The sequence below is a fragment of the Panicum hallii genome, chromosome 2 (assembly GCF_002211085.1).
Source record: "Panicum hallii strain FIL2 chromosome 2, PHallii_v3.1, whole genome shotgun sequence".
NCBI classification, from domain to species: Eukaryota; Viridiplantae; Streptophyta; class Magnoliopsida; order Poales; family Poaceae; genus Panicum; species Panicum hallii.
In genome coordinates, this window is record NC_038043.1 from 56,515,324 (window position 1) to 56,536,599 (window position 21,276).

The 21,276-nt window shown below is 48.8% G+C and overlaps 4 protein-coding genes and 1 long non-coding RNA gene across 11 annotated transcripts; 3 read left to right on the plus strand and 2 right to left on the minus strand.

Annotated features, from left to right (window-relative positions):
* Nucleotides 1-2,017: 2,017 nt before the first annotated feature.
* LOC112881609 lies at nucleotides 2,018-2,744 on the plus strand. The gene has a single exon (XM_025946390.1). It carries the CDS (start codon nucleotides 2,143-2,145, stop codon nucleotides 2,542-2,544), a length of 402 nt encoding a protein of 133 aa, XP_025802175.1. The 5' UTR covers nucleotides 2,018-2,142; the 3' UTR covers nucleotides 2,545-2,744.
* A 261-nt stretch (nucleotides 2,745-3,005) lies between these two features.
* On the minus strand, nucleotides 3,006-6,068 carry LOC112881607 (F-box/kelch-repeat protein SKIP6-like). 6 transcript variants are annotated; one of them, XR_003226496.1, is made up of 3 exons: nucleotides 4,758-6,068; nucleotides 3,465-3,582; nucleotides 3,006-3,361 (listed from the first exon to the last, which is right to left on the minus strand). XR_003226496.1 is itself a non-coding variant. In XM_025946389.1 (2 exons), exons 1-2 carry the CDS (start codon nucleotides 5,983-5,985, stop codon nucleotides 4,783-4,785), a joined length of 1,137 nt encoding a protein of 378 aa, XP_025802174.1. In that variant the 5' UTR covers nucleotides 5,986-6,068; the 3' UTR covers nucleotides 3,006-4,782. The 6 variants fall into 6 exon arrangements, 4 of the variants coding, with proteins under 4 accessions (XP_025802174.1, XP_025802173.1, XP_025802172.1 ...); XR_003226495.1 differs by having other exon boundaries at nucleotides 3,465-6,068; XM_025946389.1 differs by having other exon boundaries at nucleotides 3,006-4,949; nucleotides 5,016-6,068.
* Nucleotides 6,069-6,713: 645 nt separating this feature from the next.
* LOC112882772 lies at nucleotides 6,714-7,378 on the plus strand. The gene has a single exon (XM_025947920.1). It carries the CDS (start codon nucleotides 6,792-6,794, stop codon nucleotides 7,143-7,145), a length of 354 nt encoding a protein of 117 aa, XP_025803705.1. The 5' UTR covers nucleotides 6,714-6,791; the 3' UTR covers nucleotides 7,146-7,378.
* Nucleotides 7,379-7,581: 203 nt separating this feature from the next.
* On the minus strand, nucleotides 7,582-9,182 carry LOC112882771 (universal stress protein PHOS34-like). The gene is made up of 4 exons (XM_025947919.1): nucleotides 8,668-9,182; nucleotides 8,450-8,544; nucleotides 7,986-8,104; nucleotides 7,582-7,882 (listed from the first exon to the last, which is right to left on the minus strand). Exons 1-4 carry the CDS (start codon nucleotides 8,900-8,902, stop codon nucleotides 7,795-7,797), a joined length of 537 nt encoding a protein of 178 aa, XP_025803704.1. The 5' UTR covers nucleotides 8,903-9,182; the 3' UTR covers nucleotides 7,582-7,794.
* Nucleotides 9,183-16,491: 7,309 nt separating this feature from the next.
* On the plus strand, nucleotides 16,492-20,576 carry LOC112879504. 2 transcript variants are annotated; one of them, XR_003226089.1, is made up of 5 exons: nucleotides 16,492-17,181; nucleotides 17,285-17,766; nucleotides 17,865-18,138; nucleotides 18,512-18,578; nucleotides 19,443-20,576. It is a non-coding gene; the product is annotated as an uncharacterized LOC112879504 (long non-coding RNA). The 2 variants fall into 2 exon arrangements; XR_003226088.1 differs by having other exon boundaries at nucleotides 18,512-20,576.
* The last annotated feature ends 700 nt before the right edge of the window (nucleotides 20,577-21,276 follow it).

The window sequence follows — 21,276 nt, forward strand, 5'->3', positions numbered from 1 at the left end:
AAAAATAAAAAACTGCGGCGGCTAAGGCTGTCTCCAACGGGAGACTCTAAACCGTTCTCTACCCCATATATAGAGAAGATTCCGTTCTCTATGTGCTCCAGCAGCGTTCTCTAAATGGTCCTCTAAAATAGGGAATGCTACAAGTTTCCTCTATATATAGAGATTCTCTCTCATCTTCTCTATTTTTTCTTTACATTTTAAACACTGGATATACTCTAAACCGGTATGTTCTCTATTATGGAGGATACTACCGGTATGTTCTCTATTATGGAGGATACTGTAGCTCCTGTAACACTCCAGCGGTGATCTCTGTAGCGTGCGGTAAAATGGGGGAGGAGCTCTGCGTCCCGCACAAAGGCGGGCACGACCGGTGTCCTCCATCCGAGCAGCGCACGACGAGCGAGGAGGCTCCCGCGCGCGGGGCGGCGGGGCGCGCGGGGTGGCTGTTGGAAGAAAGGATAGAAAAGTAAGATTGTGGGGTATAGAAGATGGAAATAGAGGATGTTGTTGGAGTTAAGTTTGGTATAGAGAATGAAGTTGATATGGAGGAAAAATTAAAGGGATAGGATTTGGAGAATATCGCAGGGAGTAGTCTCCGGTGTCCCCTAAATTAAATGCAACTATGCTATGCAAGAGGTGGCGTGGCGGGCGGGCCTCTTCTTGCCCAAATCTTCTGAACGGACAGGACAGCTAAACGGGCTTCCACATTCTCAAGAGGCCAGGCTCCCAACCCGTCAAAAGCAAGCCCAACCACTTCGCTGTGTGTCGGGAATAGCAAGCAGGCCGGCTATATTCTCGTCGCAACAAAACTCAAACCACGTGCGGCGGCAATGGCCTGCGCTCTACGTTTGCCCACGCCTCGCTCTGCCATTCAGCACCAGCCAGAATTAGGCCGGCCTTCGCCTGGAGCCAGCAGCAGCCTTCCATGAATAACCACCGCTCTTCCTCCCCCAATTAGGGCCCAGTCCCTTTTATAAGCCATGGATGCCCCCTCGGCGCTGCACATCTTCCGGCTTCCAAAGCTCGACGAAAGGAAATTAGAATGGCGGCGGCGAGGCGCGCGGTCCTGGAGGTGCTCCGGTCGGCCTCCCGCGACGCCTTCCAGGTGGCCTTCTCCTTCGCGGCCAGGCCGCCCGTCTCCACCATGATCAAGCCGGCCATCACCAAGCCCCTCCACGACAACAACTAGCCATCATCGTCTGGTCGATCCTCCAGGGTAATGGTACAGTATCTGTTCGTCCTAGTTTGCAACCGTGCACGCGGTTACTGCAAAACGGAGAGCATCGATCCTGCTCGCTGATGTAGGTTGTCGCCGGTAAGGTTCCACACATTTCGAGCCGTTAGTAAGCAGCAAACTGCCAAGCTCTCTGTGATGTAAGCTTGGCCATACGTCACCTAGCTATGCGGCTGTGTAAAATGTTTACTGCTGCGTACATGTAACCATATCTTAAGGGCGGCCATGCCTGCCTTGTCAGCAGAACGAAATTGTCTATGGCGACGGAGCTTTCGGCCTTGCAGGCCCCGCCCAGAAATTGACTCGCAAGTTGAAGGTTGGGTGAGAAACCTAGTCCCAGTGGTGTCGAATGATTTGACACTCCAGCGAACTTGTACACCGGCCCAAGGGAAACTTGTGTGCCAATCCGCCACTCGAGGCGGTTCGACGATCACATCGCGCGGCGTGCTCACGAGACTCGCAACGCAACCACCAAGCGCGTACGCTCCCCGCCGAACCCGGCAACGGGCAGATCCAGGCGGGGGCCTCGCGCGCGTGCCACTGCCACCCGTAGGGGTCGGGTCGCTCAGTGCCGGGAACAGCCACGCCGCGCGCGGTGACGGCGGCGAGCACGAGACATCTGGTAAACAAGCAGGGAGGTGATGCACGCACAGCTCGTGGCGTGCGTCCCCACCACGCGCCCGGCGCAGTCATTGCCTCGCCGTGCGATGCCGACAAAGTCCAAGGTCTCGCCCGGGCGCCAGCCCGCGCAGCCCTCCCCTCATGTGACCGCGCCCCGCCACCCCCCCACCCCCCCACCCCACCCAAAACATGCCTTCTTCTCCTCCTCCGATCGAGTCCTAGCCTCCTCGACACACTCAGTCCATCCCTCCTCTCAGTCGCAGCCAATCCGCTCCCACCTCCCAGAGATGATGAGGGGCGGCGGCGGCGACGAGTACCACCAGCAGCAGTACTACGGCCCGCGCGGGGCGCCGCACGGGCTGCTCATGGCGGTGGTTCTGGGGCTCCTGGTGGCGGGGCCGCTCTTCATGGGCGACGGCGGGGAGGCCATCACGGGCGCCGTCGCGGAGCTCCTCGGCCCCATGGGGCTCCTGCTGCTCCCCGTCGGCCTCATCATCGTCATCCGCGTCCTCTCCTCCGACCGAGGCGCCGCCGCGCTCGCCGATGTCTTCGCCCTCGGGGGCTCGCCGGACTCCGTCCACCGCCTCGGGGGGTCGCCCGTCGGGGTCGCGCTCGCGCTCATGCTCATCGTCGTCCTGCTCTACTACAGGACGTCGCTCTTCGGCGGCGACGGTGGCGACGACGAGTAGCGGCAGCACCGATCAATCGTTCTCGTTCATCATGCCCTCTTGATCAACGCCTGTGATCATGAGAGTACTCCTCCCATATGTTAATTCTATAAAGTGCTGCTTCGTTGGGATCTGTATGTAATGATGAGTTCGGATTTGGAAACGCGAAGCTTCTGCTGTGCCAGACTGCCAGTTGAGTAGTTGGCCGTGTTTTGTTCTCATTTTTTTTAAACTGCTACCCAGAGCAGAGCACAGCGCAGCGCAGCACATGCGTGCGAAGCTGCTCTGTGCTTCGGATCAGAGATCGGAGCAGGGGTTTAGCATTTAGCGCTGGCGGCCCATGTGCAGAATCAATGGCCCACGAGAACACAGTTTGCCTGCAGAATTGACAGTCCCAACAAAAAGGAGGAGAAACAGCCACGCGCCACGGCTAGCTTCAGTAACTCGGTGAGTTTAAAGTTTAAACCTAGCCTAGCCACTCCTTTTAAACCAAAAGTCACATCCTGACAATGTGCGCTTTATTTCGATTCATCTCAAGTTACAATTTCCTTAGTTTATGTGCATTGCGAAAAAACATGAAGCAAAACAATGAACAATTGGAGGGCAATGGGCATCAGTCGAAGGCTCACAGTGCACCATGGAAACAGCAGCGGTGAAGCATTTGTTTTGTGATCTTCCGCCAGTTTCTTCACCATCAAACTTCGAGGACCTGAGAGAGAGAGAACGCTCCGAGACTCCCAGTGTGCAGAGCCCCCTCAAGGTCCACGATCTCGAGTGTGTCATGAACAGCTGCCACCTGCCATCATTCTCTCAGCAAGGTTCAGGCATTATTTACTCCCTGCAAGCGAAAAGTTTTCGCCATTCACCAGTATGGCAATATCAAAACGGAAAGTCTTACATGTGCAGAAAATTGATACAGAGATCACTTTTGAACTACTTACATACAATACCTACATCTTCAGTATGATCATTCAGGTCCCCAGGAGTTGCTAAGATAAGCTAATTCAATGCTACAGGAATATGTGTCATTTGGTGATATTTTCATAATTCTGTCATTTTCTGCGCAAGGATGAATCATGAGAAGAGAATAATCTGACATAGCTAGTACTGACATTGGGGCACAAAATAGGCAGGCCTTGGAACATTATCTGTGCTGACCAAAAGGCCTCATACACTACACTACTTTTGTCTACAGCCACTAACAAGAAGTGTGGCCGCTAACAGTAACAGAGTTGATGCTATACAACTATAATTAGTCTCACAATCATGCTAGAATTCCACCTTCTATGGGGTGATATCGGTCAAATATAACCATGCCACAAGTGTACCAACATAACCAGCATCAACTGATTAACTGAAGATCTATCTAATCCAACTAACTGAAACATTTACAATGTTGCAATGGTCCAACAATATAAACTCATTAGCATAAAGCAACTTGGATGTAAACACTGTAGGAGCATTGCAGTAAACTTGTTCAAATAAAACAATCACTTAAGATTATGTTCCTGGGGGAGAAGTAGCTTTGAAGTAGAGCTACCCAGCAAGTCTGAAAAGCCAATAGAAGTATGGCCCAAACCATCTGAATCACTGGTGGAACCTAATGCAGTAAACTGGATTTGGGCGCTACTTCCTGATGCTGGGGTGGAGTCCTGGGGGTCAGTCAAGATACAAGTGGCTGAATCAGCTGGTTCAGAAATGCATGAAGGACGTGCCAGTGGCCAAAGAACTAGCTAACTTCTAGCATGCAGGCTGCAGTGCAGCTGAGTGAAGAAATTAGAACTTTAAAAGTACTGGTCTATGCTAATTTTGCAGGAGACTCTGCAAATTTAGTGCAAGGGAAGATAAATAGGTTCATCTATGGCTCTGTGATCCAGTCATCCAAGAAATCAAGCAGAAATATAGTTTGATTGTTTTTTCTTGCTCAATGATGCTGAATAAACAATGACAGCATAGTTGCAAACATAAACATCATAAGTCCAGTATATAAATATTATACAACTTATCGCTTAGCAATCTACTGAACTCTAATCTAATCCTTGTAAAAAAGGAACAGTTCATATCATACCACTACTAGAAACATTAATCACAGGTGACACCACCTACTATGCCTCGGAGTACAAACTAGTGGAACATAACAATTGCCAGTTACTTAATTTGTTGAATTACGCAAGCAAGGAGCTTACAACACGAAGAAAAACCATTGCTAAGACTTCTCAAAGTATGCCTATTACCTGCTTTACACCTGCAGCTACTGTATCACAACTCCAACGCAATACAATGCGTGATCGTTGACCCTCTTGGCATGTCCGGGAATAGAGCAGTGTCCCTAGAGACCACTTTTCCTCTTAGCCGCCCCTCTTCCACCCTTGTAACCTCAATGCCGGCCCATTCAATCACCACCATGCTACTCACTTCCTCCTTAACTTTTCCTTTTCCTTTTTCTTTCGATTTCCCTTCCCAAACCACCATGCTACTCACTTCCTCCTTACCTTTTCCTTTTCCTTTTTCTTTCCATTTCCCTTCCCAAACCAAGTATAGCAATCCTCCAACATTGGCAAGTGTGGCGCCGCACAAGAACCTTGGCAGCTCCCTCTCCAACCCCTCCACTGTGCTCCACGAATCAGTGTCCGGATCATAGCCTTTGACCTGCCCCAAGTAATCGTAAGAATACAGGATTGCGCCAACCACGGCAGCACGGCCCTTCCACCCCATGTCAAGCACCGGCGAGACCGGCGCCCACGCCTCCGCAGGTGGCGCCGCCGGATCGTAGGCTAAGCCGCCGCGGTCCCCCACCGCAAGGACCTTCCCGGCTAGAGACGCGCAGCCGTGCATCCACTTCTCACGGAGGTGGACCGGGCTGGCGACAGTTTTCCATTTCGCGTTCGGTGCGGAGAGGTCGAGAGCCTCGGCCCAGAAGGGGGACGAGGGAACGCACCCGCCGGCGACGAACAGTACACCGGAGTGCGCGACGGCCGCGGCGAACTCCCGCGTAGAGGACAGACGCGGGCCGATGGACCAGGATCTGGCCCGGGGGTCCAATATTTGCACAGACGAAGCAGGGACCCCGGCGACGGATCCGCCGACTAGGAAGAGCCGGCTCCCGTCGGTGGCGACCGACGAGGAGGACGAGACGGGGACGGGTGGGGAGGGAAGGGGAAGAGGGGGCCACCCGGGATGCGGGAGCAAGAGGAAGAAGAGGAGGGACGCGGAGGAGGGCGCCCGGAGGGAGAGGAGGATGTGGGAGTCGGAGAGACGGAGGGCGCGGCGCGCGGCGAGGAGGGGCTCTGGGTGGCGGCACAGGAGGGCGTGGAAAGCTCGGGAGACGAGGGCGAGGGATGGGTGCGCAGCGCGCGGCAGGAGGGCTATGCAGTATACGGCCAAGTCGTCGGGGAGCACAGGGATGAGGTTCCCGCGGATCAATTCCGGCGGTTGTGGTGGGGAGGTGAGTTCGGTGGACATGGCTCGCCGTCGGCGGCGACGCGGCGGTGGTGGAGGAGGAAGGCGTGTGGATGTGCGCGCGCCTGATTGCCGAGTGAGTGGGGGATGTCGTCACGTCGACGGAGCACTGACTAGACGAGGTGGGCTATTATTTTTGGCCCAGTATGCAGGTGGGCCTGTAAGCCAATTTTGAGCCCTTCATATTTATATTTTTTTAGAATTTACCTGAACATGATTTTTGTTAAGAGGAAACAGAGTTGATCCTGTACTAGCATCCTTTTATCATGCGAACTCTTGGAACCTAGCGAGATTTGCTTTGACCAATACAATACTACTTTACGCAACAAATACACTTGAAAACGTTTTTTAGAGCACATGGTACATTGGTACTTGGTACGCATTTTTTAAGCCAAGTGAAGTCTTTGCACTCGCATAAAAAAAGGTTTCTAGTATGAATGAAACCATCAAACTGCGTCTTCCCTAATCCTTCGCTTCACATTTTTCACTAAAACTACCTGATCTAAAAGACTAAGTAACTGAGGGACCTGAGCTGAGCTGAGACCTTAACCATGCATGAGAATCAGAAACAAAATCTAAACCTCATACACCAGCACAGCACAACCACGAGCGGCCTCTGGAGATAAGCTTATCCTGCAATGGCGCGACCACAGCATCCCACGTCGGACTCCAGCGCTGACCTGGCACGTCGCACCGGCTCCTCCCTGTCCACCCAAGCTACTTTAACCTTCTCCGTGCCAACCATGTCCATCCCCACACCACGCCGCCTTCCCCGCGCCACGAATTAATCGCGTCGACCCTCCTGCGCCATGGCCACCGCGTCTCTGTCCGCCGTCGCGTCGCCGCTGCCCGTCGCCGGGCTGAGGAAGCCGCTCGGAGCCGCGGCGGCATCGTTCCAGCCCCTGCAGCCGAGGGCGAGGCCGGCAGCCAGGATGGCCGTGCGGGCGTCGGCGTCCATGAAGGAGAAGGCCGCGGCCGGGCTGACCGCCGCGGCCGCGGCGGCGGCGCTGGTGCTGCCTGACGTCGCGGAGGCCGCGCAGTCCGGGCTGACGCCGTCGCTCAAGAACTTCCTGCTCAGCATCGTGTCCGGCGGGGTCGTGCTCGTGGCCATCGTCGGCGCCGTCGTCGCCGTCTCCAACTTCGACCCCGTCAAGCGGGCCTGATCATCGGTCATTCGTTCGTTAGGAGGCACGTCTCCCCCCTGTACCATCATGTACCGAGTGGTAAATCCTTGTGTGTTATTTTGGAGAATGTTCGAACTTATTTATGATACGGAGTTCGAGTTAAACCACCGTTGCTTTTTGTTTATGCGATTTTGATGCTTTGATGCGTGCATGCTGTGAGGTTTTAAAAAGGTGTTTGTACTGATGTTTTACTTTGGAAGTTCTTATTGGAAGATTAGGGGTATAGGAACATGCAGGATATGATAAAAGTATCTCCTATAGGAATCATTCTCTGTTCTAATTAATACACATGCTTGTTTTTAGGGGTAATTTCTTCACATGTTAGGCGACAATAAGTACATTGAGTGACCGGATCGGCTGATCAGCTTAGTTGATCAGCAGAGAACACGACACGGTATGATGCACGAACACCACAAAAAACGCAAACATTGTTTCACTTGCATCCACTTAGAAAAAGCTGTCACTGCACAAATAAGTATCATCTGTTGACAGAAACACAGCTGAAGAGGCTGTTGCAAGTACATCCTCTCAGGATTTGGACCTAGGTCGCTTCATTAGTTCACTGTCAGCAGTTCAGCACCGGAGCAGAGCAGTATGCACCTGATGAGCAGAGCACGGCAGTACACGCTCAGCACTTGGGCCTGGGGCTCTTCACTATCATGACGGAGCAGTGCGTGTGGTGCGCGCAGTAGTCGCTCACGCTCCCCAGGAAAGCCCTGCGACGCACACGAATGTTCAGAACAGCAGGAATGCAGGCGAAGGAAACCTTACTGAAACCAGGAGGGGCGCGGCGCCCATGCCAAGAACGTAAGTACGGACCTCTTGATGGCGCCGTAGCCATGGCTGCCGACGACGAGCAGGTCCGCGTGGTGCTTCTCGGCCGCGTTGCAGAGCACGTACCTGGGCTCCCCCTCGACCACCTCGATCAGAGCGTGCACCTGCATTGCATGCAATTGAATTTGGGCAAGAAATTAAACTATCCCATCAAAATTCCAACTTTTTACACTCTCTTTCCATCGCATCAATTTTAGAATATATGCATGGAGCAGTAAATGTATGTAAAAAAAATAACTAATTGCACAGTTTAATTGTACATCACGAGACGAATCTTTTAACCCTAGTTAGTCCATAATTAGATAAAATTTATCAAATACAAACGAAACCTCTACAATATCATGTTGCAAAAAATTTGCAATCTAAACAGCCCCCTGTTCATCAATCGACGCGATGCAATCCGTGGTCGTCCGTTGCTGCGATCTCAATTTCAGGTCGAAGAACCTTACCGAGTTGGCGATGCAGACGCGGCGCGCCCTGTCGACGACGGCCTCGGCCATCTTGCGCAGGTCGGCCTCCACGTACCTCATGGCCTCGCCGGCTCCTGAACACGGCAACGGGGCCCCCTAGTCAGACTTGCAGCTAGCTCGGGCACGCGATTCTGAAGGCGGAACCAAACAAGAAGAGGGGCCGAGGGGGGGGGGCTTCGTGGGCGATGCATACATACCGGGCCCGCCGAAGCTGACGACGGAGGACGGCGACGGCTTGGCGTGGACGATGACGAGGTCGGCGGCGCCCGCCATGCCGGCCGCGACGTGGCGCACCGTCCACTCGAGCGCGTGGTAGCTGTGGTCGCTGTCGTCCACCCCGACCACCACCACCGTCTTCTGCTGCTGGTGGTTCTCCCCCGAACCGCCCTCCGCCGCCGCCGCCGGAGCAGGCTCAGTCTTGGCCTCCGCCATGTGTACACCAAAGAACGAGAAGAAACGAGATGGGTTGCACTGGACACTTGTGATTGTGAGCTAGGTCGGTCTACGATGAGCTGCGCCAGGTGAACAGAACAGAAGCAGAGCAGGCTACTTAAGGAGAGGACGAGGGGGTGAGGAGACAGGAGAGCACGAGAAGGGCGCGGCGCGCGGGCGAAACCGGAGGCGGAGTTGCGGCTGGCTCGCCGTCGGAGCCGTTTTGCCGGTGGTTTTGCTGGGCTCGCCTGTGGGTTTCGGTTTCAGGGTCTGCGTGGCAGGCAGCTGGTCCGCCGCGCCGGATAAGGACGATGATGCCACTGCCCACTGGATCGGCGAGGTGTGCTGATCACTGCTGATGTTGCAGGCCGAAAGATCCTTTTGCCAGGCGAGGCGTGTCGTGTCGTACTGGGCCTGACCGTTTCCTGAAGCCTCCCGTAAAACCGCAGTTTGTTCGGCGAGTTTTGGCATGGCGGCCAGGGATAAAACGAAATTGGTAATTTTCGATTTTTGAGGATCGTTTTTAAAATTATATTGATTTTTAAAGCTAAATAAAAATAAAAATAATTATAAAAAAATAAAAATAAAAATATTAAATAATATGGAAGTGAAAACAGAAATAATTTAAGCATCGTTTTATAGAAATATCATAATTTTACTGTATTTTATTATATTTTACCGATAAAAATACCGTATTCTCTACTACTAAAAAAACACTTACTGTCCACGTCTCATCCCTTCCTCTGCCGGCGGAACCACGGCCCGCCTCTCAGCCCCGCCCTGCGCTTCCCACCCACGCATCTCCCGATGGTTCCTCTCTCCCCACCCCGACGACCTCGCCCTTGCTCCGCCACGCCGCCCTCCCCTCGCGCTGGACTCCAACTTGATAGAACTAAAGGATCGGCTACTGCGCTAATTAGATCGGATCTCTATTTCTAGTCATGATCAACGATGGATCTAGGTAAATAGATGACAAGAAACAGAGAGAGATTTAGCATTGGCACCTTCGTGTGTCGTCGTGGCCGAGGAAGTAGAGGTTGCCATGTCGAATGTTGGGGCGGCGTGAACGGCTCGGTGAAGCAATCCCGCCGCCGCTGCGCCTCTCCTCTAGATCGGCTAGGGTTAGGGTTGTGTCGGTGGGGTGGCTGTGACGCCGGTGAATCTCGTACCGTGTGCCGCTTGCCCCCACCTCCTTTTATATGGCGCAGTGCGACGGGGGCCCACCAGCTAGGTCGTGCTGGTACGCCCCTGATCAGGGCGCGTGAGGGCAAGGCCCTCTCGGATCCGTTGGGACTCCGAGGGGGTTTTGGAGATCAACCTAACAGTCTCCCCCTTGATCTCACTCTGTGTTTTTCTTTCCTTTACTTTTCTCGCTTCTTCATGGATTTGTACATAGAGCATGCTTCATCGTCACGGTCAATCGCCGATAGATTCAACAGCTACAATATACTCCTCTATTCAGAAAGCAATTCAATAATCCTTTGGGCCTTATTAGTCCAGAGATCATAGGCTATCCCTTAACCCCATGCCGGCTACGTGTTCCTTGAACACGTTGGGTGGTAAGCCTTTCGTCAGTGGATCCGCAAGCATCTTTACTGTGCTTATATGCTCGAGACTTATGGTTTGATCTCGGACTTTGTCTTTCACAACGTAATACTTTATGTCAATATGTTTGGCAGCACCACTTGACTTGTTGTTGTGTGCATACATCACTGCGGGCTCATTGTCGCAGTATAACTTTAGTGGTTTTGAGATGTCGTCAACCACTTTTAATCCGGGTATGAACTTCTTTAACCAGTTCACCTGCCCTGTAGCCTCATAACATGCAACAAACTCGGCATACATTGTGGACGATATAGTGACGGTTTGTTTGCAACTTTTCCACGATATTGCTCCCCCCGCGAGGGTGAACATATACCCAGACGTGGATTTTCTGTCATCTCCAGCATAGTCGGAGTCTGAGTATCCCACGACTTCCAGAGATTCTGTTTTTCTGTATGTTAGCATGAGGCTTTTTGTTCCTTGCAAATAACGCAGAACTTTCTTTATCAATTTCCAATGTTCTGGTCCTGGATTACTCTGGAATCTGCCAAGCAACCCGGTAACAAAAGCTAGATCAGGGCGAGTGCACACTTTTGCATATTGTAAGCTTCCCACAGCTGAAGCATATGGTACCGTTTTCATCTGTTCCTTTTCGTATTGATTCTTGGGGCATTAAAATTCCCCATATCTATCGCCCTTAACTATAGGAGCAGGTGAAGCACTGCATTTGTGCATACCGTATTTCTTCAGGACCTTCTCTATGTATATCTTTTGCGATAGTCCTAATACCCCTTTTGTTCTGTCTCGATGAATTTCGATTCCCAACACGAATCTCGCTTCACCGAGGTCTTTCATTTCAAAATGCGAGGATAAGAATCTTTTCGTTTCCTGCAGCAGACTTACGTCATTGCTTGCAAGTAAGATATCATCCACGTATAGGATTAGGAAGATATACTTCCCATTCTTGAATTTTGCGTAAACGCAATTATCCTCTACATTTTCTTTAAACCCAAAACCTTTAATCGTTTTATCAAACTTCAAGTACCATTATCTTGAAGCTTGTTTTAATCCATAAATAGATTTCTTTAGACGGCATCCCATCCTCTCTTTTCCTTCCACGACAAAACCTTTCGGCTGTGCCATGTATACTGTTTCCTCCAGATCCCCATTTAGGAATGCAGTCTTTACGTCCATCTGATGTAACTCTAAATCGTAATAAGCCACGAGGGCCATTACAATTCTGAAAGAATATTTACATGAGACTGGAGAAAATGTCTCATTGTAATCAATTCCTTCTCTCTGTGTATATCCTTTCGCCACGAGTCGTGCTTTAAATTTATCTATATTCCCTTGGGAGTCATATTTTATTTTGTAGACCCATTTACAGCCTACTGTTTTGGCTCCTTTAGGAATTTCTTCCAAGTCCCAAACCTGGTTGGTTCTCATCGATCTTAATTCGTCTTCCACAGCTTCAAGCCATTTGGATGAATGTTCACTTCTCATGGCTTCCTCAAATGAGGTGGGATCATCCTCCATTTGAACCTCTTCGCTATTATAGACTTCATAATAGTCTGGAATAGCGGACTTTCTTGCTCTTTGAGGCCTTCCAGATGGTTGTGCCTGCGCTGCCTCATCTATTTGGGGTTGTTCTTGTTCCCCTTCATCTGCTTGGGGCTGTTGTTGTTGCTCCCCTTCATCTGTGGTAACAGGTTCTACGGGTTCCTGAGGGACAGGTTCCACATTCTCATTCTGCGTTACCATAGGAGGAGTTACTACAGATGCTGGCATTGCCAAGACTTGCACAGGCGGCATAGCAAAAGCGGGCAGCTCGAAAAAAGGTTCTTGAATCACAGGGTTGGGTGCGTACACCCGCTTCTCCTCAAGATCAATTTTCCGAGCTGTCACGCTCCCCCGGATCATTTCTTCTTCAAGGAAGACAGCGTGTCTCGTTTCTACAAACTTTGTGAACTTATCTGGACAGTAGAAATGAAAACCTTTTGACCTTTCTGGGTAGCCAATAAAATGGCAAGTCACTGTTTTGGGATCGAGTTTTCCAATTGTCGGGTTAAACACTTTTGCCTCAGCAGGGCTCCCCCAGACCCGTAGGTGGTTCAATGAGGGTACTCTTCTTGTCCACATCTCGTACGGTGTTTTCGGCACTGATTTACTAGGAACTCTGTTTAGAATGTGAATGGCGGTTTTTAAGGCCTCCATCCACAAGCTTACTGGTAATGTGGAGTAGCTAATCATACTTCGCACCATATCCATAAGGGTACGGTTACGTCTTTCAGCTACCCCATTCTGCTGAGTTTCGCCCGGCATTGAATATTGGGCGACTATTCCTTGTTCCATTAGGTACTTTGCAAAAGAACCTGGAACTTGACCGTATGGGGTATGTCGACCGTAGTATTCCCCTCCACGGTCGGATCTTACGACTTTTATCTTTAAATTGTGTTGATTTTCTACTTCAGCCTTGAATATTTTAAATTTATTCGAAGCCTCTGACCTTTCTTTAATCGGATAAATGTATCCATAACGGGAATAATCGTCTGTGAATGTTATGAACGAATCGTAACCATCCACACTCTTTACAGAGAAAGGACCACAGATATCTGTGTGAATTATTTCTAATACACCTGTGCTTCTCTTAGCATTTTTCTTTATTTTCTTTACAAATTTTCCTTTAATATAGTCAATGCACTGATCGAAGTCTGAGAACTCTAATGGAGGAAGAATCTCATGTGTGACTAATCTCTCTATTCTCCCCCTCGAAATATGGCCCAAACGACAGTGCCATAATTTCGATGACGCATCATGAGTTCTTTTTCTTTTCTTATTCGGGACTGTAGACGAGGATGCCTTTGCGTTGTTATCATATACGGAATTCACACTTTCACGCAAAGATAACAAGTAAAGATCATTTCTTTGGAATGCAATAGTAACGAAATTATTATCACATTCTATCAAACATTTGCCATCACCGAAAGAGCAAGTGTAACCATCATTATCCAGGCATGAAACACTTATTAAGTTTCTCTGTAATGTCGGTACATAAAAGACATTTCTAAGAATTAAAGTGAAGCCAGTGTCGAGCTCCAAATGAACATCGCCAACTGCTTCAACATCTTCCTGGACTCCATTTGCAACTTTAACTTGCCTTTCATTTCTTTGAGTGGTTCTCGTCGAATGGAATCCCTGTAACGAATTCGGAACATGAATAGTTGCTCCTGAATCAATCCACCAAGTAGACTTGGAATAATCTATATACAGAGATTCATTCACAAAAGATATAATGTTCTCACCTCTTCTTTTCATGAGCATCTTTAAGTATTTGGAACAATCTTTCTTGTAATGTCCCCTTTCTTTGCAGTGGAGACATTGATCCTTCTCCACTACATACTGTCCTTCCCCAGGCTTGTGCTGAATCTGCTGAGGGGCTTTTCCCTTAGAGGAGTAATTATTGCCTTTGTTATTGGCAATCTTTTTCTTATGCACATAATTGATAGAGCCACCATTGGCGGACTTTATCCTTTCCTCCTCTTGCACACACATCGCAATGGTCTTTTCTATATCCCAAGAATCTGGCTGCATGTTGTAGTTAACAACAAAACTGTCAAACTCTTTGGGCAGTGAAGCAAAAACCAAGTGAACGATGTGATCCTCTTTGAAGGCAAGGTCCAATGGCTTAAGCTTGTTATTCTGGTTCACCATGCGATGAATATGCTCTCGTACACCACCTCCAGAGTACCTTTCTGAAACCAGTTGTTTGATCAACTGGGTAGCATATGTCTTTGAAGAGCCAGTATACTGACTCCTGATTTTCTCAAGGTACTCTGTGACGGTTGTACAATCTGTAATTGAACCCATGATGGCAGGCTCAATTGTATTCTTTATTCTTTACCACTGCCAAACATTTCTTGTTGGCAGGGGCCCATTTAGCATGATCATTGTCATACTTCTGTTTGCTCACCTTGTAGGAGAGCTCTTTTGCCGCCCATTTAGCATTTGTATCTTCGGTTTCCCTTACTGGCTTCTCCGGCTCTTTTGGAACCGGTGCAGTGAGGACCCAATCTATCTTAGCCAGTGTGAAGAACAGGTCAAGCTTCTTATACCATTCATGGTAATTTTCTCCTTTTAGAATAGGGATATCCTTGATGGAAAACATCATGGAATGCCCTCCTGTAATTAGCCATGCCAAGTGAGAACAATAATAATATGAATCAAGAATATATCACTGCATACCTTAATAAACAACGTTGGCTGAAAATTAAAACATGCAGTAATTTGTGTATTAATTCTAAAATACCGTTGGGCAGAAAATAGAATTAATACATAAAAGGATATCTATAAATTCTGCTGAAAATATTACAATATTGTTATTATCAACGTTGATCAGAAAATAACAAAATTGCAACATCATAGAAATAAATCTATTTGTCTTGAAATTTAAATTATCCCGTTGGTTCAAATTAAAATTCAAGACATGCCCAAAAAGAAAAATTATCTATAAATCTATGCAGCAGAAAATATATATAGGAGAACCACTAAAAACAATTCTGTAATAAGTTCACGATTCGTCTTGAAAATTTAAAATTCTCCCGTTGGTTCGAATTTAAACAATCAAGACAAGCAATAAAACATATAAAACTTATGAATCTTTGCAGCGGAAAATAAATAAAAGATTACTTAAATAGTCTGTCGGTAAAAATTCCATGCAAATAATTGACGTTGGTGCAAAATTTTGCAGGGAACTATAATCTATTAAGTTTTCTATCAATCTTTGGTTTGAATCTTTTCTGGAAGTAAAATGAACAAGATCTGTGTTTTGGGCCAAATTATGTGGCAGCCTGAGACCGGCCTAAAAAAAAAAACCTTCGGGCTGGCCTGTTTAAGCGCATGTGTGCGTGCGCCGGCCCGGCCCATTCTATAGCGGCGCCATCACAGCCCCGCACTCTGTGGCCACGCGGCCCGCGCAGCGCGCGGCGGCCCCGCACGCCGCGGCCCACGCGGCCCGCACGCGGCGGCCACACGGCCTGCGCGCGCGCCTGCGCGGCGGCCCGCCCCCCGATCGAACGGTGCAGATCCACCGCACACGATCGGACGGTCCACCGCGCGTTTCGGCCGATCAAAACCAGCTCGGGCTGCACCCCGTTGTAACCCTAGCTCATTCTTTCTTCCCCCCGCCTCCGTTTCTTCCTCTCCCGAGACGAGCGGGCGGCGGCTGCGGCGGCAGCTGCGGTGGCGGCGCCACCGTGAGGCGCCTCGCCGGCGCGCGCGTCCACCGAAAGGTGAACGGGCCGCCGTCGAGGTGTCTCTCTGTGGTGCCCGAGGGCGACGCGTACGAGGCGATGGCGCCAAGGCTCGGGTCGGGCTCGGTTCCGGCGTGGTGGCGCCGGATCTGGCCGAGGGCCGCACGCAGCGGGCTCACCGGCGGTGGACAACGCGGCAGAAGGCGAGGTAAAGCACCTCCTCCCCCCGGTCGGCCTCTGTTTGTTCGGTTTTCTTTTGCTAGGGTTTGCATTTTCAATTTCTGTTCGGTTTCTTTGGGTTTGATTTCATCCCGATTTCTAAAAAAACGCGAGTAGAGGCGACTGATACCATTGATAGAACTAAAGGATCGGCTACCGCGCTAATTAGATTGGGTCTCTATTTCTAGTCATGATCAACGATGGATCTTGGTAAATAGATGACAAGAAACAGAGAGAGGTTTAGCATTGGCACCTTCGTGTGTCGTCGTGGCCGAGGAAGTAGAGGTTGCCATGTCGAATGTTGGGGCGGCGTGAACGGCTCGGTGAAGCAATCCCGCCGCTGCTGCGCCTCTCCTCTAGATCGGCTAGGGTTAGGGTTGTGTCGGTGGGGTGGTTGCGGCGCCGGTGAATCTCGTACCGTGTGCCGCTGGCCCCCACCTCCTTTTATATGGCGTATTGCGACGGGAGCCCACCAGCTAGGTCGTGCTGGTACGCCCCCGATCAGGACGCGTGAGGGCAAGGCCCTCTCGGATCCGTTGGGACTCCGAGGGGATTTTGGAGATCAACCTAACACAACTCACTCCGCCCTCCCCCTCGCGCCGGCCTTCCTGAGACGGCCCGCGGTCCCACAGAAGAACACCCCACCGCCTTAGCTCCCAATCCGAAGCCTCCCTCCACCGCCGCCACCAACCTCTAGGCTCGCCTGGCCAAGTGGGGAGCAGAGCAGGGCGGGCGCGTGGCAGCGGCGGTCCTCCTACTCGCCGTCGTCGCACCGAACTCCCCGTTCGCTCGAGCCGCTCGCCCCCGCAACACCGACATCGCGACGCCGCCCTCCCCATCACGCCGCCACTGCGCGCAGCCGCGCCGTCGCCTTAGCACGCCCGTCCCCCCGCACCGCCGCTGTCGTGATGTCCAGTCGTCCCCACCCTGTCGCGCTACCGCTACACCATTGTCCCACCGACCCACGCCGACCGACGTTTCCTCTCCCGATCACGGCCTCCCCCACCCGTCGTCGTCGACGCGCGATGCTGTGGCCGCAGAATCTCCGCGCGCAGAGGCGGCAGCGCGGCGCCTCCGGCCTCCCCCGCCGCGAATCCCGACTCCCGCCACCCCGCCGTGAATCCGCCGCCCTGCCCTGGTTCTGTGAATCCCTCCTGTTCCCCTGCCTGCTCGCCCTGCTGCTCCTCCGCACCGTGCTTGACCCGGACTGAGGCGGCCGCTCTGCTCCCCCTCTATTTCCGGCATGACGGCAAATTCAAGATCCTCCAGGTCAGTCGATCGCTCAGCTCAACTCAGGCCCTTACTCTCCGCTCCCTCGTCTCGATGTCGATGCTGATCGATCTCACTCGCTGCTGGCTGTTGCTGCTGCTAGGTGGCGGAAATGCTCTTGGGGAACGGCGCCGCAACATGCTGCCAACGTGGCGCCGGACGGCGGCGGTGCGCACTGCTCGGACCTCAACACCACTTAGTTTCTACGCCAGGTCATCGAGGCGGAGAGGTCCGACCTCATCGCCTTCACAAGTGCGGCTCTGCCTCCTCCTCCTCCTCAAGAGCTGCACCTCCTCCTCCTCCTCAGAGCTACAGTTGTTGTGCTCCAAAGCTTGCAGCCTTGGCTAAGCAGCTGAGCTAGCCTTGCTGTGCTTAGCTCACCTCGCTAGGTTGCACACACTAGGATTGCAGGTGAGGCGGGGGAACTCGATTTGAGCAGCGCTGACCTCATGAGTAGATCGGAGGAGCAGAGTTTGGCCACCGCCGAGCTCAATTATGCGTACTCTGCACAGCGGAACTCGATTTCATGGTCCTCGAGCTCGGTCAAATTGTGAGCTTGCTCCCGTGGGCGAGATTGCAAGCAGGGTATGTTCCGCTTCCGCCCAATCACAAGTAGATGCAGGCATGGCCGTTGGTACTGCCCATATATAGTAGTGGCAATATATAACAATCAGTTAACACAGATGAGGATGTCAAAGTGGCATGAAGCAGTTTCAGCAGCGCAGGACCATCCTCATGGCAGCACATAGCAGCGTTGGAGCGGGGCCATCATCAAGGCGGCGCTTAGCAGTCACCGCTGTGGATCCGGGCTGTCATCAAGGCTGCACTGGGGAGCTGCAGCAGCGGCTCTGAGCCATCGCCCAATAGCAAGCACAAGCAGCTGTCCAGCAGCAAGCTGCAACCTGCAAGCATAAGCAGAGCTATTGCAATAACGTCGTACACAGACGCAGCATTAAGGTTCTTCACTAACTGATGTTTGTTCCTGGCTTCCTGCTCACAGTTGTACTGCTTTGTGATATGGATTTCATGCAAGACCAGTGACATTCAAAAATTTTTTGCTCAATTTAAGTGAGTCGTGGTCATCTTTTTGAATTTGTAAATTGATAATATTTCTTTGTCTTATGCCCGTGCATCCTCTGTGTTCGATAAAATGTTTGAATGTGTTTTTATTTTTTTAGAAGGATTTAGTTTGGATACGAAGTAGGGCAAATTGGGGCTGATATTTTCTTAACTGCAAAACTGAAGTACTCATTACTCATCAATTTTTTTTGGTAATTTGTCAAAGCAAATGGCTTCTGGCCAGCTCATGCTAGAATGTATTCTTCTGCAGGTGGATAAGGAGATGAAGGTGAAGCAGATACCAATAGCACATCAGACTTGTGCCTAAAGGATAGCAGGTTCGGAGTTCTCTTGTCTCCTCTTTTAATCTGATTAACCATTTTGCTAATGAATCATTTAATAATTATAGGTACAAATTGTGAATTTCTATCAGATTATCATGATAATTGAAATTCTATAATTTATACTGCAATTAAGGCGCAACATATTGCGAAACACAATATATAGGGTTAATTTTTTATATATTCTTTCTTTCTCAATTACTTAGCAGTGCCTAAATTATATCAATGGTTGCAAGATTGATCAGCCGCGTGCAAGTAAAGAGAAATCTGTTGCATTTGGTACTCATAATTCTCTAACATGTAGTGCTGAGGATTTTCCTTTAAATTCCATAACTGTTGTTAGCTATTTCTGTTTTCCAGCTGCAGAGTCATGCTTTCATAATAGGTAATTAACTGAGAATGTACTATGAAGTGCACATAGGTAATTTGGTCCTATATGAGCTTATATGCAGAGCGATGCTCCATTATTTCACTAAAAGTATTATTTTATGGTCTCATATTCCTACCATCTGGAAAGCTGTACAATGCGTCTTCGGAGCACTTCCATTTCAATGTATTCTTTTTTACCCTTGTGTGTACATGATATAGTTATTTGTCAGAAAGAAGTGCATGAAACGAATTTGATCTAATTGCTACAAGTCAACAAAATTGGAATGATTATAGCCTGATTCTTCAACTTTCGGAGCACTAGCTTTTCAGAGAAATATGGGACCATGGTATGAATAAACTACATGGCAACACTAGCCTACATGAACTTATATGAATATGTTTTAACTTCAAAATTGATTATATAAAATGATTCTTTAGGATAGATGTAGTAGATTACTTTTTCTACAAGTTACAAGATCCTATTTTTTTCAGGATGATAATCAAATGGATGATTGGTCAGGTCAAGATTTTTGCTTGGAAAGTTGAACAATAGTTTACCAACAAATACTAACAAATGCTACTGTCACATTTAGCAGCACAGCTTGTGCGGGTTATGCGGTTATCCAGTAGAGGATTGTTTTCATGCCTGCATTAGCTGCCTGCATGCCACAGCCCTTTGTTATGCTACAAGGAACACTGGTTATTACCAAGTAGAAGGATATGGTTCATATTGGTCTTGAGTGAGTGATGCGTCTTACTGATTAGTATCAGGCTGAGCTAACTGCTAATTTCCTCATGCTTATATGGAGAATTTGGATTGTTAAAAATAATATCTTGCTCCGTTGGGTGCAAAAATTTCAATAGATGGTTTTGTTGTCTTTCTAACATGCTATATGGAATCACTATATCAAATCAGCCAAGTGTGATTAAGCATAAAAGTAGTGCAATCTGATTAGGACTGAAGTGCCAACTGTGATAAAGCAGAAAAGCCATGTTCAGAGATGGATTCCACAAGCTACGGATACTTTCAGAAATAATATTGCCGGCTGTGGGAATCATCATTAGGGACCATGAGGGGAAACTTAAACTAATAGCTTGGAGAGGATTCTATTTCACTGCAGGGACCAAAGGAGCCTGAGTCTACTGCATGATGGAAGGGTATTTGTTTGGACTAACGCTGGCATGATATCCCCGTGGTTCTTGAAACAGATTGTGCAAATATGGCGAGCAAGCTTCAAGCGACATTGCTGGACATATCCTTAGTGCGCCCCTTGAGGAAAGGCGACAGCTAGAGCATGAGTTAAATTTTGCCTTTTTCTTCTATCTTCCAGAGTGCATGAGGACCCCTATCTCTTATTCTGCAAAAAAGTTTTGTTCATTGAAATATAAAGTTTGTTTTTAAGGTTTAGAAATTTATTAGGAATGCAGTGCCAATTGATATTGGGGTTGCAAACTTAGGCTTCTATTATATTGCCAGTAGGTTGGAGAATGGACAATGGGATGGATACATCACAAGACGAATTAGACAAGTTAGGGTGTAGTTCGTATTCTAGGGAGTATTTATGAAGGGTCACATTTGTTCATTAAAAATGTTTGCAAAATTCTAAATTGTTTGAATTGGTTGCATATATGATAATATTATTTAAGTTAATATGTATACTTCATCGTTACATGCCGTTGCAAATATTTTATATGACAAATATTAATGCTCATATATGAAATTGGTTTCACCCGTAGCAACACACGGGTATAAAACTAGTCATGTAAAAATATTGTAACTATCTAAATTTTTAGAATATCATATCTATATTTTAAATATTTTAAAGAGTCATGTTTTATTTATCCTAATTCTAAATCACAACCTAGCGATATGAATTTATAGGAATATGAATAGTTTTATGGATGGTGGGATCGATGTGTGACACTCAGATACTTAGTTTCGTCACACCCTAAATTTTAGTATGATGTTGTGTGCAAAATGTGGTGAAAGTGTGTTTAAAAATTTAAATGCTAAGAAAAAGGGGTGGTTTTATATAATTATAAATTAATAAAGGTCCTTTAGTGTTAAATAGATGAGAATGGGAAGTGGAATCCAAATACATAAAGGTTGTTTTTGGCAAAAGTCAAAAATTTGCATTTAAATCCTAAATATAGGTGAAACTACACCTAGGATGTACATGTAGTGTAGTTTTTAAATATGATTTATATAAAGTTTATAAACTTTGCTAAGTTTTATATTAACTTCAAATCTTTACTCTTCTGTAAATGAACCTTAAAGCAAAGTTGTCGATTTTGAAAAACTCTACATTTTTGCTTTTGGGTCCAT